This window comes from Galendromus occidentalis, unplaced genomic scaffold, assembly GCF_000255335.2.
Source record: "Galendromus occidentalis unplaced genomic scaffold, Mocc_1.1 scf7180000077087, whole genome shotgun sequence".
In the NCBI taxonomy this organism is placed as follows: Eukaryota; Metazoa; Arthropoda; class Arachnida; order Mesostigmata; family Phytoseiidae; genus Galendromus; species Galendromus occidentalis.
In genome coordinates, this window is record NW_003805075.1 from 212,683 (window position 1) to 227,615 (window position 14,933).

General features: G+C 50.6%; 2 protein-coding genes and 1 non-coding gene across 3 annotated transcripts; 2 read left to right on the plus strand and 1 right to left on the minus strand.

Annotated features, from left to right (window-relative positions):
• Positions 1-334: 334 nt before the first annotated feature.
• Vps53 (vacuolar protein sorting 53) lies at positions 335-4,356 on the minus strand. Its single transcript, XM_029110748.1, has 16 exons — positions 4,291-4,356; positions 4,078-4,208; positions 3,834-3,960; positions 3,557-3,711; positions 3,399-3,464; positions 3,091-3,262; positions 2,892-2,998; positions 2,660-2,803; positions 2,363-2,582; positions 2,160-2,279; positions 1,928-2,074; positions 1,560-1,811; positions 1,152-1,447; positions 843-1,070; positions 606-810; positions 335-448 (listed from the first exon to the last, which is right to left on the minus strand). The coding sequence occupies exons 1-16, from the start codon at positions 4,354-4,356 to the stop codon at positions 335-337; spliced, it is 2,550 nt and encodes an 849-aa protein (XP_028966581.1).
• Positions 4,357-7,104: 2,748 nt separating this feature from the next.
• Positions 7,105-14,462, plus strand: LOC100899914 (paramyosin). The gene is made up of 13 exons (XM_029110755.1): positions 7,105-7,190; positions 7,602-7,728; positions 7,937-8,184; positions 8,528-8,705; positions 8,829-8,969; positions 9,078-9,912; positions 10,032-10,237; positions 10,337-10,531; positions 10,703-11,820; positions 11,933-12,054; positions 12,254-12,454; positions 13,034-13,285; positions 13,401-14,462. Exons 1-13 carry the CDS (start codon positions 7,105-7,107, stop codon positions 13,787-13,789), a joined length of 4,098 nt encoding a protein of 1,365 aa, XP_028966588.1. The 3' UTR covers positions 13,790-14,462.
• Positions 12,689-12,760, plus strand: TRNAT-UGU (transfer RNA threonine (anticodon UGU)). Its single transcript has one exon. It is a non-coding gene; the product is annotated as a tRNA-Thr (tRNA).
• Positions 14,463-14,933: the final 471 nt, after the last annotated feature.

Consider the following 14,933-nt stretch of genomic DNA (forward strand, 5'->3'; position numbering starts at 1 on the left):
ACAATCAGCTGATTTTCTGAGAAGGCGGGGAAGAATGCTCGCTTGGGATCAAGCGCCTCGAGTCATTCGATCCGGTTCTCAAGGCATGGTGTTTCCTGGAGTCGATGTCGGATTCTGAAGAACGAGTGATCTTGCACTCCTCCCTCTGTGGGAATGCAAGACGGGGTTCTGTGATATGAGCCGCTTCGGGGAGGGATTTCGGTGTCAGACTGAACTTTCACATCGCCAAGAAAACTTCGTGGGACCTCGGAAGAGGAATTAAAGGATTTCAAATTTCGCATAAATAGACGACCGTTTATTGTCATATAAAGTCACTCGATGTGCGTAAATGACATTAGAATTTCTTCTTCAACAACTTCTCCAACCTCATTATCCGACCACTTTCCTGATTTAGAACCGAGAAGAGGCCCCCCGATTTCTCCTCCGTGGAAGCGGTGCAGATCATGGCCTGCGTGAGAAGGTTCCTATCATATCTGTCGGCTCACATATACATATGGAATCGCGAATAATAAATAAATAAATGTGAACAGGAATGGAGACTGAAAAAGTTATGATCCCCAAGATGAGCCGCATGATTCCGAGGAATTGCTAGCATGTGATTTTACCTGAGGACCCGCCTTCATCTTGAATCTTTCGATGAGAACACTTTGGTCTTGCCGCTTGATATTCTTCATTTCCAGAATCCGTTGAAATTCATTCAAATCGGTCTCTGGCAGCGAGCGCAACAAATTCGTGATGAAAGATTCGTGAGGTTCGATGGGACTCATCACAACTTTCAAGATGATTTCAGCCTTAGTGAAGCCCTGTAAGTAGGTCATCAGAACATGAGCTACTTGCCACCTAGAGTCGGGGAATAAGCCTTTTTCGATTCTTCATCCAAGGACTTCACCTTGATCACAATTTTCGTATAGCTCGCAGGAGCTTTCCTCAAATTCGCTTCTGCGCCTAAGGTTGGAAGTTCAAGAAGGATTGTTTTAAGAGCGTGAGTGTCCAAGAGCAATTGTTCCGCCCCAACGGGTGATACGGGTCGGCATCTCAACATTTGATGAATGAACTTTGAGATGAAGCCGCTGAAAACCAAAATTCACATCAGAAACCCCGCTCGGCATCAGCACCATGATCGGACTCCAATTAGTGGGCTCCGACCGAACCTCGAAAACTTGACGCAGAATTGGGTGAGGTATTTCCGAGAATTCGCCAGTGAATCTCGTAGGAGGCTGATGTTCTGCGACAGATGAGAGGCGATAGCGTTGACAAAAGGACTCTGATCGCCGACGGCCTCGAGAGAAGCCCAATTGACTTTCAGCATCGAGCCGAAAGCCGGCTCACAAGCAGCCTCAAGATCGGCGACCAGTAATTGGATGCTCTGGTTGACTACGAGATGGAAGAGATCCAATTCCGCGGAGAAGGATATTTCTTCTTGGAGCTTGGGTGACGCCACTTTTTCCTGCGGTTTAAAAGGAGAGCTAATAAATCGGTTCCGTGCAATCTGAGAAATTTCGTGGAGCGAAGCGGAAGTGAAACTCCCGCCTTCAATACCATGCGAAACGGAAACTCACTTTGAGTTTCGTCTCAAGTTGTTGAACTGTCTCCAAGCAATATTCGGCAGTGGTCAACACCGCACAGACTTGACAGATTTCGCCCGGAGTGAAACGAGTAGCCATTACGTATCCCATTCCAGATTGTTCGACGAGGGTTTGGAGGTTCGCCAGGAGCGGTCTCGACGACATGGAAGGAACCGTGATACCGAGAGCTCCACTGGATAGCCCATTTTTGGGAAGAGCACCCTGGAGAACTCGGTTGGCATATTCCTGGAAAATCCGGGGCTCAAACACTTGCGCGTATCATGTGCATCCCTTGGCGACCTCCGAATGAGGCTCCCGAATCCCACAGTTTCTGCGTAAAGTACATGTACAGAAACACTCACTCTCAGGTACTTTCTGAATGTTGTACTCAATGAAACGAGGCCTTGTCCCTGGCACGCCGGCATCTGGGTGCATTGCACCAGGCATTTCTTGAAGAACATAAATAGGTCCGCGCACGAGGGAAGAGTCGACGCCGGTGATCCGTCAACCTGTCAGAATTAGAAAAAAATCCCGAATGAGCAGTAGGAGATCCAGGAGACCTCAAGCGCAATCGCTCAGAGCGAGCTCACTTACTTTGGGTGGCAACATCTGCTCGGCCTCCTTGGCGAACTTGTCCATCATCTGGGAAAGCTCCTTGGAGCGGGTCTCCATGTAGACATTTATGTGCGGTTCGAAGCAAGACGATATCAAGCCCTGAAATGAAGATCGAACCCATCCATTGAAGCATTCTCCCTCGGGCTCTCCTCGCTTGGCAGTTTTATCTTCACGATACGAACGTTGAAAGGATTGTCTGGAATGTTCGTGGATTTCGCGCCTTTCGACGCATCGCTCGCGGACTTGGTTTCAACGGCTTGCTCCTCAGATACGTCGAATGGATTCCCCGGCGAGTTGCGTCCGCATAAAGTGAGTCCGGTGAAACGACGCGAGAGAAGCACTTCGAAAGCCGAAGTTTTCGTCATTGCATTCACTAGGAGGCCAGCATCGATTTGAGATGCTCTGGAAGTTGAAGGTTCCGATTGAGAGATGGAATTACGGCTTCAACTCCAGTACATCCGAAGCAAGTCGAAACCAACCTTTGCGCCATGATGTCAGCCAGCTGTTTACGGGTTGTCTCACAAGCTTTCACAGCTACACGCTCAGCCATTTCCCATTCCGGAGGGAAAACTGACCCCATGGTCTCTTCGAAATACAGCAAATGTTTCTTGATCCAAGCATACCTGAGGAGCAAAGATGGAGAACTTTCCAGATTACTATCTCGGAAACGAGAAGCGAGACATACGCAGCTCAAGGAGAAACCCGGCTCACCTCTTGTCGATATGATCCAGCCATGCCATCTCTTGGTCCTGATTGAATAGGACACGATATTCCGAGAGCTGCTCGTTCACTAGCCATTCGATTAGATCACGTCGCACCTAAGAAGAGTGAACATCATGATAATCTATCACATAACAATCATACAATGCTGGTCTAGCGGGATGAGGGTGATGGCTCCCCGGTGACCCACCTGCGGTTCCAAGTGATTCAGAACTTGACATGCATGAGCGATGTTCGGCTTCATAGTTTTCCCAGGTCCGAAATTTTCCCTGAACTCTACAGAGATCTGATCTGCGAGCTCTCTCCTTATTTGGGAGACATCCCCCGCTAGCGTGGCAATCTGGGGTATTCCCAGGAAGGGTCTGATGGAGATGCCTTAGACTTTATTCCTCGCTCGACTGTCCGTGGTGACCATTGGCAAGCGCCTCCGGATCGTCAGGACTAATGACGAATTATCCATGAACGGCTCAATGTGGATTTTCGAAAGCGAGAGCTCACCTAAAATCTTCGAGCACGGTGATGACTCCTTGGAGAAGCTGCGCGAGGCCCTGATATTCTCTCTGTCTGTGGAGGAACAAGTCGTTTTTGAGCTGTTTCGATGATGGATGAAAGCTCCAATTCGACGAACGCAGAGATTGACGTATGGAATATCTCACTTGGTGAGTTCTCTGAGGCGATCGGCTCCCTCGATCAACATCTGCATCTGATTCAAGGACTTTATCGACGCTGTCAGATGACGTTTGGCGTGATCCAATTGTTTTATGTCTCGCGTGATTTCCTTAACGCGTTTCTCAGACGAGTCTGCTTTCTCCTGTACAAAAGTGTTTTCGAATGAGCTCCGATACCTGAGCTGCCTCCGGCGATCACAGGGCCGCGAAGGTCCGTATGCCCGAAATCATCATAGATATACGGGCGTACTTATTCCATAGCAACCTTGATATCTTTGACAGAAGCGAAGAGGTGGTGAAGGGCAGTCTGTGCTTCCTTAAGAGAAGCTCTTCCATCTGCATTCGGAGCCGTTTGCCGTCTGACGACCGATCGAATTTCATCATCTAAGCCTCTAAGAAGACAGTGATCACATTTAGAAGAGATCGTGTAGGTCACTCCGCTGCTCGACTTCTGCCGCTTATCCCATGAGCAGAACGTTCAATAAGCAACGAATCCGAAGGCAGCGTACCCTATTCGGTTCCGCAGCATCAGCATCACATCGTCTACGTTCGCTAGACTTTGTTCATTCGGAAAAATTGAGTTGATGTACGTCACAGGATCGAAATCCGACTTGTCGAGAGGATCCGTTGACGGAAGAACCTAGGAGAAGAGTACAATATGGCTCATTGTGGATCCATTGCACAAAACTGATTCCAGCTGAATCCAGGTGGGTTCACAATACCTGGTTCAAAGCGTTTTGAACCTCTGGAGGAAAGTTCGTGCCGTACAGGATATCTTCTCGATTCATTTCCCTGAGGGAAGAAGGTGGGGTTTCAATTCCTCTAATCGACGAGGAAGTCGGCGGAAATGAGAGCTGGACCTTGGCGAGAATCAGGCTAAGTCCATGTGTCCAATCAGAAGACTCCATGTATATCTCCTCTTCTCGACTCTTCTGATAGAACAGACAGAACTATTATGTCCCTCGCGATCAGTCGAGATTTTAAGAATGAAACTCTCACCCTGCATGGATTTCTGACTCCTCCGGTGGATACAAGATATGTCTTATCCCGAGATTCCTCTCTCGAGATCGCTGACCCCTCTGTCGCTCCTTATCGAACACCTGTCACATCGCGCCGGACTATCCCTCCCACATTAGATGTCCTCTGCCACTAAGCTTCGTTGGCAAAAAACTGCCAGGCCGTCGTGATCTTTTCGTGACCACCAAGAGAAGTTCACAGCCCAACTACAATATGTTCGAACAAGATCAGCGCTTCACCAGAACGAGGCTCAATCAGATGATATGTTCCGGAGGAATCGGCTGACGGGATGAGGCGGCAGGTAGGGGAAAGTAGCTCTCCCAGAGGGCGCCACCCTAGATGTCCATACATGCGGTCGTCTTTAAGGCGCTATCGGGGTCTCGGTTCGGATGCAGGAACCCCACATAAGAAGCGTGAAGCGATTCCGACACAGAGTAATTCAAAGCTGTTCCAAATAAAGTCGAGGCAAGGCTGTCTTGTACATATTTATCTCCATGTTTCGTTTCCGCGAGCTCATGCAGCCCGATGGCGAATGTGCGTGGAAGTTATGGGAACACATGGCACGAATCCACCTCTCTCGGGAGACGAGATACGGAGGCCTCGCGGGGAACCGCACGGAAAGTCTTCGCTGGAGAACTCTCTTAACGTTGGCGAGACGGCTTGAGGAAAGCCATGTGTGTCTCTCGAAGGCATGGAGATCAAGTAATCGATAGAACCAGAATAGGAGCATGACATCGAAGAAAGCAGGGAAATACAATCAGGGAGCGAATTGGAACTTATTCGAGGAAAAGCCCTGTTCCGTTCCGGCTGGGTTGAGAGCAGTCATCGACTTCTCGCCCATTTTGACAAGCTCAGGCTAGAGAAACAGAGCCCTCCGAGGTCTCATGAATTTTGAGCGAGGATGCTCCCGAACGATGGCATCCTCCAGGAAGCGGGGAGGGGGGGATTCCTGAGCGTTCAGGGAGTTTCCAGATGAACATCCAGATCCTCCTCAGTCACAGTATCGGACACAGCCTCCAGTATTGAAGGATATTCCAACGAGCGCGTGGTCTTGCTGTCCCTTCCAAGAAGGTGCTGCTCTGGGCAATTAATCATCCACTCCGAAGCGTCGATTCCCACGCTCATGCCTCAGTCAAGGAACATCATATGTCAGGCCACGCAGTCTCTCCACACTTACAGGATGGAGGGATCGACATGTGGCCATATGCCGCGTATTCGAAATTCGGCGCCACGGTCGCCAGTCGCTCCCGAGGCTTGTTTTGAAAGCAATGCGTTCATTCAGCGTTTCTGTCTACCATTTTGAAGTTACGAGAGAATATATACATTAACAGAGCAGTAAGAGGTGTTGTTGTTGTGACTCGAAGCGCATCTTGTGTCAACTATCTGAGTATAAGTGTCTCGCCCGGTCGGAACAGCTACGAGGATACATTGTCCCCCTCTAAAAAACTGCTCATGCAAGTGTTGCTCGCTGTCGAACTTTGATTGGACCTTGCGGCGGCGTCTCAAGCTCAACAACAAAGCTCATCTAAAAGGAGCGGCATTCGCGGCAGTCGGATTAGTGTTGGCGGAAATTTCATACGTTCGTGGTCCCCGTCGTGAGCTTGCGAGGCGACGTCGAATCTAAGGTATCGCTCATGAGGAACAACATTTTCTGAGCATCCGTCGAACGACACCATGGACAACAACGTGGAAGACGATCACAGGTACGACCTAATTCCGCACTTCGCTGGATTTCTCCACGATCTCCTAGTTCGCTCCGGATGGGAAAGCCGCTCAGATTCCCCGTTGCCAAACATATTGTTCCTTGGGCGATCCTGGGAAAACCACTTGTGAACCGACCCTCCTGGGCCACAGACAGATACTCGGTGTCTCGCTTCTTCGTGTGAGCGATGGCGCCAGCGGTTCTCTATGCATTTTCGAGAACAAGCTTGTCTGTCTTTCTGCGGTAGAAGCATCCTCCGAGATCCGGTTCGGATTCTCCTGTTATCCTCCGAAGAATGGAAGAATCGATGGTGCATCAGCTGCCGAAACTTGGCATCCCTATTCCCCGGATGTCAGATGTCAGCTCATGACTCCTGAACGGTGGTAGGTGAGATGCATCTGGGAGCTCGAAATCAGAGTCGGTGAATATCTTCCATAGCGGTTCCTTCAATTTCGGAAACGGAGCTGATCTCTACCGAGCAGCAGCACGACTCCCAGAGCGTCCGTTGGGATCGACTCAGGGCTTCCGGGCGTTCTTTCATGCCCTGCGCCAGATATTGCGCTTCTAAGATCTATGAGGACCTATTGCTCCCAGCGAATAGAGTTATTAAGTTCGGAAGATTGAAGCTCCTCTATACTTTACCGCAGAGAATCGGCGTTGTATATGTTAAGGACCAGCTGGCAATTGGAAATTCTCGAAGATTGATTGACATGTTAGTCATGAGTTATTTCTCGCCCCGCTCCCGGGGTATAGGTCAGTGGGGAAAAGAGCGAAATTCAAGCCGGGAGACGAACGGGCAGGCGAATTGCTCGTCGAAATGGTCTCAGCTGAAGTCCAGCAAGGCAGCGCTGCCGCAGTCAACGGATCCTTACTTGTGGGCAACTCCATGGCCGGTTCGGCCCGGTAATTCAATTCTCGCATATTCGAGTGCAATCGATGACCTCGGATAATACGAAATACCTACTCGGATCGGAGATTCGGATCTGGTTGATCATGTCGAAAATCTGGTGCTCGGGGTGGAAACAAACCGATTGGTTCCCTATTCGGCCCGCATTTGACGATCGGCTGAGTTGTCGCGGTCAAAGAAACCCTGACCGGAAGTTTGAGAAGCGCTTGCTCGAGGTCGCGAGAATGTGCGGAATATCGAGTCCATACTCCCGAGGATAGTTCTTTCCAGTAATTTTTGAGCTTCCGAAGTCTCGTTCCTGTATCAAGAATATTCCACCGACTCACAGAAGCGCCCAAGCGTCCGACGTTGATCCGACACTGTGGAGAGCAGTCGGGAGAATTGAAACCTTTTTCCTTGCATTTCAGCATCTCCTGCTCTACGCCAACGTTGAAACCTGGAGATGGCATCCGCGAGTCGGCCTGTGAGCCGGTCGTCAAACTTGCGCCCTCGGAAGTCGAAGAACTGCACTCGAAGCTGACGACCCTTCAAGAGGTTAGTGAGACGTGTTATACATATTGCTGCGGCAGCCTTCCCGCGAGCTCCATGTGCGCAAGTGACTCCACATGCGAGGACGCTGCATGTGTACGATGATGTTCCCCTGGAATCCAATCGCTTTCGTGGAAAGAAATTCTGGTGCGACTGAACAGCGAAGTCTTCTCATAATTGAACGCTGTCGTAAAACATCGATCACTCCATCCAGGCAATCGTCAAAGGGAACAGAGAGAAGTCTCAACTCGAAGTTCAAATCGTCAACCTGAAATCTTGCTTGCAAGACAAGAAAAGCGCAACCAACGATAACGAACCGGGACAGCTTCTCGATACTTTGTTATCACTCTTGCAAAAACGAGCCGATACCGGCCGAGGGAAATCGAAATCTCCGAGACTCGATCCCGCTTTCGCGAGCAAGGTCTCCAAACTAATGACGCTCTGCACCTCGGATTCTAAAAAGTGAGTCATATCCATATAGGACAGGCGCTTCGCTGTCTTGTTAGATTGATAAGATTCGATTCATCAATCCCTCCCCCCTAAACCAATTCTCGATTACCCATCGCTCATCCCATGAGCTCATCGTCTAACCAGAAGCGCGCATCACTATTATGTCGAAATTCGGATTCGCAATTCTTTCCGAAAAATTCACACCGGTTCAAGCATGCGGATTGACAGTGCTCTAGCTCAAGTTTCGACTCATTACCTATTGCTTGAGCTTCAATTATGCGTGCGAATACCGAAATACCCGAAACTCGGACCACATTCCTTGATTCGATCTCAACCCCCCTCGCCCATCTCACAGAGAGGACACGGGTCAAAATGGGATCTCGTCCACGAGTTCTCACGGACCAGATCAGAACGCGAACACGAACGCTGTTTCACCAAGCACGTCCCAATGCTCGGCGAGCGTCGATAAGTATCAGGAGAAGATTAAAAAACAAGAAGAAACAATCCAAGGCTTGAATTCCGCTTTGTCCGAGGTGAGAGCATCCATGAATTCTTCGATGGCCATCGATTGGATCGTCGAACGACCAGCAGGGAGTTGAGAAACTCAGCCCCACCATTCTGAGAGCCGAAAATCTGAGAGCACCCAACCTTTCCAGGTGGAACTCATCCTCGAATCGAGTCACTGTAAAAACGCTCTCCTCAAAGAACAGTTGGCCAAGTTGGATGAGGAGAACAAGAGATTGAGGACCGCTTCGAAAGGCGCGTCGGACAGGTTGCAACCCTCTTCATCGTCAGAGGTGAATTTCGAAATTCCAGAGATCGTTCTCGTTAGAGGCAGGGATCGGTGTGAGATCTCTGGGAGGTGGGTCTGCTCGCTCAGCCTGACACTCTCCCGTATTTTTCAGAAGCCATTGAGCTCTCTCGTCTCAGCTGTGATCGAAAGCCAACTCCGCAAAGAGCTGGAATCAGTGCGTTCGGAGAACGATCAGCTTAAGCAGCGCGAATCGGAGCTGGACGCCAAGTGCGCGGATTTCAGCCACCAGATCGAGAACCTGACTTCGCAGCTGGCCGAATCTCAGGGTTCGAGTGGTCAGGGCACTGATTCTCAGGCCGAGCTGGAGAAGCTCAAGCGAGAGAACCAAAATCTCGTGCTGACATTGAGCGATATCCAACACAACCTGAATCGAGCAGAAAGCGAAATCGACCGTCTCAAGGCTGCTGGAGGTGGGAAAGCCATGCCCGAAGATCCGACCTTGAAGAACGAGGTGGAAGCCCTACGCAAGGAGTTGCAGGACTCACACTCTCGCCTCAAGGACGTCCAGGCCGATCTCGCGTCCACGGAAAATGAAAGAGCGAATTTGATCAAGCGGCTCGAGGACGAAAAACTGGTGGTCGAAGAGCTCCGCGCCTACAAAGTTCAAAGTGAACGGATCTTGAAGGATAAAAGCGAGGAATGTGGAAGAATGCACGACGAGTCACTGACGTTGAAGGGTCAATTGGAGACAGCGGAAACGCTGTGCAAGTCCACTGAGACCGAATGTGCGTCTCTCAAAACGAAAGTCAAAGATCTCGAAGAGCGGTTAGAACTTCTCGAGGATGAGAACGCTACATTAAAGAATCAAGAATGTTCAGCGCCGCCTTCGCTCGAGACCGAAATGCTCTTGGAGGAGTTAAGGAATGACTTGGTGAATGCCAGGCAGACGTCCGATGAAGCACATCAGCAATTGAAGGGTAAAAACGGTAAGAGCCACCCGGAAGACGGCCCCGAAGATGGGGGCAGGGACACCCTTTTCATTCGAGTCGCTATGTGGACGTTCGGATTAGATAACTGAGGACCAATTTCTCTCTCTTCGTCGCAGATCGAATAGAGGAGTTAGAAACACTCTTGGAGAAGGCGCAGGGTAATTGCTCGGTCCAACAGCAGCAGAATGACGAGCTCGTCAAAGAGTTGACCGACGAGATCGAAAAACTCGAGAAGACGCATACCGAGGAAACTACCTCATTCAATCAGCGGATCAACAGCCTGAACAAAGACAAACAGAAGTTAGACCGGACAATCGAGGAGGTGAATAGAACTCTCTGTCTTCATAAAACATCAGAAAGCGCCGCAACGCAAGCTAAACTCCCGGTCCGGAGTCTTATGATTTCTCATTTTACATTTCAGTTGACTACGAGTTTAGAAATCGAGAGGGAGGGCACGCGGGCTTCCGAATCCAAGATTGCAACTTTGGAGTCGAAAGTTGCCGAATTGGAAAAGGCAGTGAAGCTGGCGGAGGAGAAAGCCGTCGAGTCCAAAGATCAGTTGGTTAAGCTACAGCAAGAGGGCCAGTCAGCTAACAAAGCACAAACCGATCTCCAGGTAGGACACTCATTTCTTTCCGCATCGGCTCCGGAGACTTCCCGCAGCCTAATGTACTTGGAGGATATACATCTAGTGGGGCGCGGAGATTGAACGACTCCTCGATCAGTTAGGGCGCACCCGATTATTCGACCTCTCTCGAGACGAGTACTCACCGCACCTGTGTTTCAGAATGAGCTGAGAGCTGCTCGGAACGAGTTGGAAGAACTCGAGGCTCGAGCTGCTCACGCTGAAGTTGCCAAAGAGGACACGAGAGCAAAGCTCCGACATGCCACCGAGGAAAATGGGCGCATCATGCAAGAGTTGAAGGCCATGGAGGAGGAGAAGACGTCTCTTCACGTCGATCTGGTCAAATGTCGGCAGCAGCTCTGTGATTCGACACAGCTGAAGTCGAATATGGAGAAAATGCGAACGGAGAACAACGAATTGAAAGCTGCGGCGGAACGCGCGCGCAAGGATTCCGAGCGACTCCGAGCCGAGAGCGAAGATGCGTTGAAGCAGAGCGAACGAGCCTCCGCGGAAGCTGCCAAAGCTCGCCAAGAGGCGGCTAACAGCGCTTCGGCGGCCTCCCGAGACAGAGAAGCACTGATGTCGGAAATCGCCGCTCTGAGCGAGAAGCATCTGAAAGTCAACTCGGAACTCGAAGCGATCCGTTGCGAGAATAAGGCCAAGGTGGAGATCATCTCTCAAATGAACAGCCAGACGGCTCAGCTCAAATCACAAAACTCGACGCTCCTTCAGAAGACGAAAGAGGTCACTCACGAGAAGGACACGCTAGAACTCCAGATGAGCGCATTGAAGACCGAAGTTAATGCGAAATCGAATCAAACCGAAAAGCTTTCAAAAGACCTCCGGGCTCAGATGTCACACAACGACAACCTCAAGAAGCAGGTGTCCAAACTGGTGATAGCGGTTGCGGAGAAAGAGAAACACATCGCTGGCCTGCACAGCGAGAACCAAAAACTGCGTTCCGAGAACCAACTTTACGGTGAGAAACAGAAAGGCCAGGACGCACTCATCAACCGCATCGCCGCGCTGGAACAGGACGTTGTGAATAGCAAAATGACGATTTCGAAAGTGTGTGCCGAGCGAGAGGAGACCCTTCGTCAACTGGAGGAGCTCAAGAAAAAACATTCCGCTGTTCTTCGAGAAGCCGAAGTCAAGGCGAACAAGGCTCTCGCGGAACAGAAACTGTTGCTTGAGAAGAGTGACAAAAATCAACGAGCCCTCGAAGATTTAAAGAAAAGCCTTGATCGCGCGGTCAGCGAGAAGACGATCGCCGATAGCCGGTGAGTGCCTGTGCCGATTGCGCGTATTTATCCGAGAAAATTCCCAGAGTCTCGACAGATGGGCTCCTAGGAATTCCGAAATTCAATGAGTTTTGATGCTAAATCTTTCCAGGTGTCGCGCTTCTTTAAATCTCTCTCGAAGGCTCGAGAAAGAAGTGCAAACCTTTCAGAAGGACAAGGAGCGCTTTACCAGGGAGATTGACGAAGCTCGGGACAACGTACGATTTCTCGAGCGTAAGTACAGTATTCACACGTGTATCGATGCAGCTAAAAAATCCCATCGTTCGGACACTGCTGGGGATCGGTCAGCGGAAATGGGCCATGGGTCGGAGAATCCCCGCGATCGACCGGACCGACGTTGAATGGATTCCTTCATGACATCGAATTTAAGAATCAATAGACCCTCATATACATAAGTTTTCTCCTTCTTCAGGTGAACGTTCCGAGCTGCTCAAGGCTCTCGGTGAGCTCCCGCTCATGTCTCAGAACTTGCAGCTAGAGATCGACACCCTCCGCGCGGAGAACGCGAGATTGAAAAGTCGAAATGGTGCAGCTGCGAGTCGAAAACCTAACAAGAAAGAATCTCTGGACGCTCCAATTGTGCCAAAACAAACCAATTCGCCTTTACAAAAAAGTGAGTGTTGAGTGAGCCGCCACATCGATTCGATAAGAGCTGAAACGGTATGATTCGCGATTTCTGACGCGAGAGTTCCCGCGTCAGAGATCTCTGAGCGGAGAGCTGGGACAGACATAAATCGACGCCACGCAGCTGTTGAGCGGTAGTCGTTGAGCGTCGTCACCGGGAAAGGGAAATGAGTATGCGCTCTAGCGAATGGTGGCTTCCGCTGCCGCTCTGCTTTCGCCGTGTGGCTCCGTGGCCAAGTGGCAAGGCGTCGGTCTTGTAAACCGAAGATCACGGGTTCGATCCCCGTCGGGGCCTTCTAGTTTTACGGAATTTCTGCCAGAATCATCCAAGAATACCAACTGTTCCGATATACGGGGGGCTCCGTGCGTTATTTGCGGTTCGATAAATTGGGGGACCCCCTACCTCTTCAACGGTTTCTCTCTGCGAGATGCTAGATACCCCCACAGGCCACCGTCGCAAGTCGACTCCGAGTGGGTAATATCTTGTATCGGTCCAGCCAGGAACTCGGGAAACTTTCTATCGTGGATGACCAGGAAAGAAACCTCATCACGCTCCTTCTCGTTTCAGAGAAAACCATTTTCGCTCGCCTCAAAGGCGAAAAACCCGAGACCGTGGACGACTCGTCGTCTCCTGTGAAAACGAAGATCAAGATCTTCGAGACGAAAGCTGAAGAGAGCTCTCAACAAGCGATCATACCTCCGAGACGACGAGGAGTTCGGCGGAGTGCGAGCGAAGCCGAGATGAGTCCTGCACCGCAAGCCAAAAGAGCCAGTACAGATTCCAAGGAGACGCCCGTCACCAAGAAAGCAATTCCCAAAGGTGGGTAGGCTGCATCAATATTTTATTGTACGATCTTCCATCAATAGGCGAAGGCTAGCCAGAGATCGGGGTCTCCCGCGTGCAGTGTCCTGACCAAGATCTCTTTGTTTTCCAGCACGGAGCAAGACGTCGTCCTCGACCGAAGAGGAAGAGGCACACGAAGAGGAGCAAGAAGAACAGAAACCCACACCTCCCGTAAAACGTCGCAGCAACAAAACTAGTTCCCCGACCCCACCGAAATCGAGAGGACCCCTCACGCCGGCAGGTGTCAAAAACAAAGATACGAAGAGCCGACAGGAGCGCGCCGAGAGTGTTCCAAAAGGTCGACGGTCTCTCATCAAAGGAACTCCGAAGAAGGCGAATGTTGTCGCTGATGTGGCCTCCGAAAGCCCCGCCAGTGGGAGATCGTTGCGAGCATCTACACTTGTTGTCAAGAAAGCTTCCGATATCGATGCGAAGCAACGTGAGCAGTTGAAGAAACGTGGTAGCGGTACTTTTGTATAAAACTGTAGCTAGGTACGTCCCCATCAGGAAGCGGGGAGCTTCCGACGAGAACTTACAGAAGGTCGCGAGGTCAGCCGCAGAGGGAGTGTTCGCGCCGCTCTATCTCTCCGTGTAGGGGACTTTCTCTGCATGGATATTGATGAGGGAAGCCGCGAACGGGGAGCGGAGGAGACGAGCAACCCGGTAACAACCGATGAATACCCCGGCAGCGAAGTATTCGGTGTATAGTTATGAAGTTTGTAAAAATCCGCTGCCGGGAGCGATGATCATCCTGGTACATGGTCGAGATTCGGGAATCTGAGAGAGTTGATCAGAAAAGCAATTACTCGAACCAACAATATATTGAGCGTCGTCTCCACTATCGCTGATTTATGCGGATCGGATTGAAACTCCTCGGGATCCGTCTTGTCGTTGGATATCATTCACCTGCACCCTTTCCTTTGGATCGAAAGCTCCGGGAAGGAGGTCGGTGACACGGGAGGACGGAATGGGATAGAGACGGACCGGCAGACGTTCCTGCGGAAGCGTAATTCCATACGTGCGAAGAGCGAATTGGAAAAGGCTATCCAGCTGAGCTGCTTCAAGTGCATGATGGTGTATTTGTGTACTTTAGTTCTAGCCATGATACGCACATGATGGAAGATGTGGCAGTAGGCGAAATCAGAATCTTACCAATCGTAATCATTCGTCGGAACCCGATGTTAACTCAGACCGACAGTTCGTTTCGCTATTTGTGGCTTGCCGGTCGATTCGCGCTTAGGTATTCTGGAGGCTTTCTTGGTACGACCGTAGGCGACGGAGCAGTTCGCTATCGGATATCGTTGAACGGTTTGCGAGTCGGCCGGCTGAAACCGCAAGAAATGATGAGGCAAGATGACAATGCTGCTGAACAACAATCTGAATGGACTCATGCTCCTCTCGAGATGAGCAGGCGACGCGACGCCGTTCCTGGTCGAATCACCATCACACTCCTCCTGTTCATGATCAGACCCGTCGAATTGTTTCTTCCGACATTCCTCTGGGGCTCGATGTTCGAAATGTGAAGCGAATGTCGTTCATGCATCGGACCCCGGGTCGAATATTTTGTGCCGCAGAGCTCAGGTAGCTTGACGCTCCGAATCTCGAAGTGGTGAGCTGTCCATTC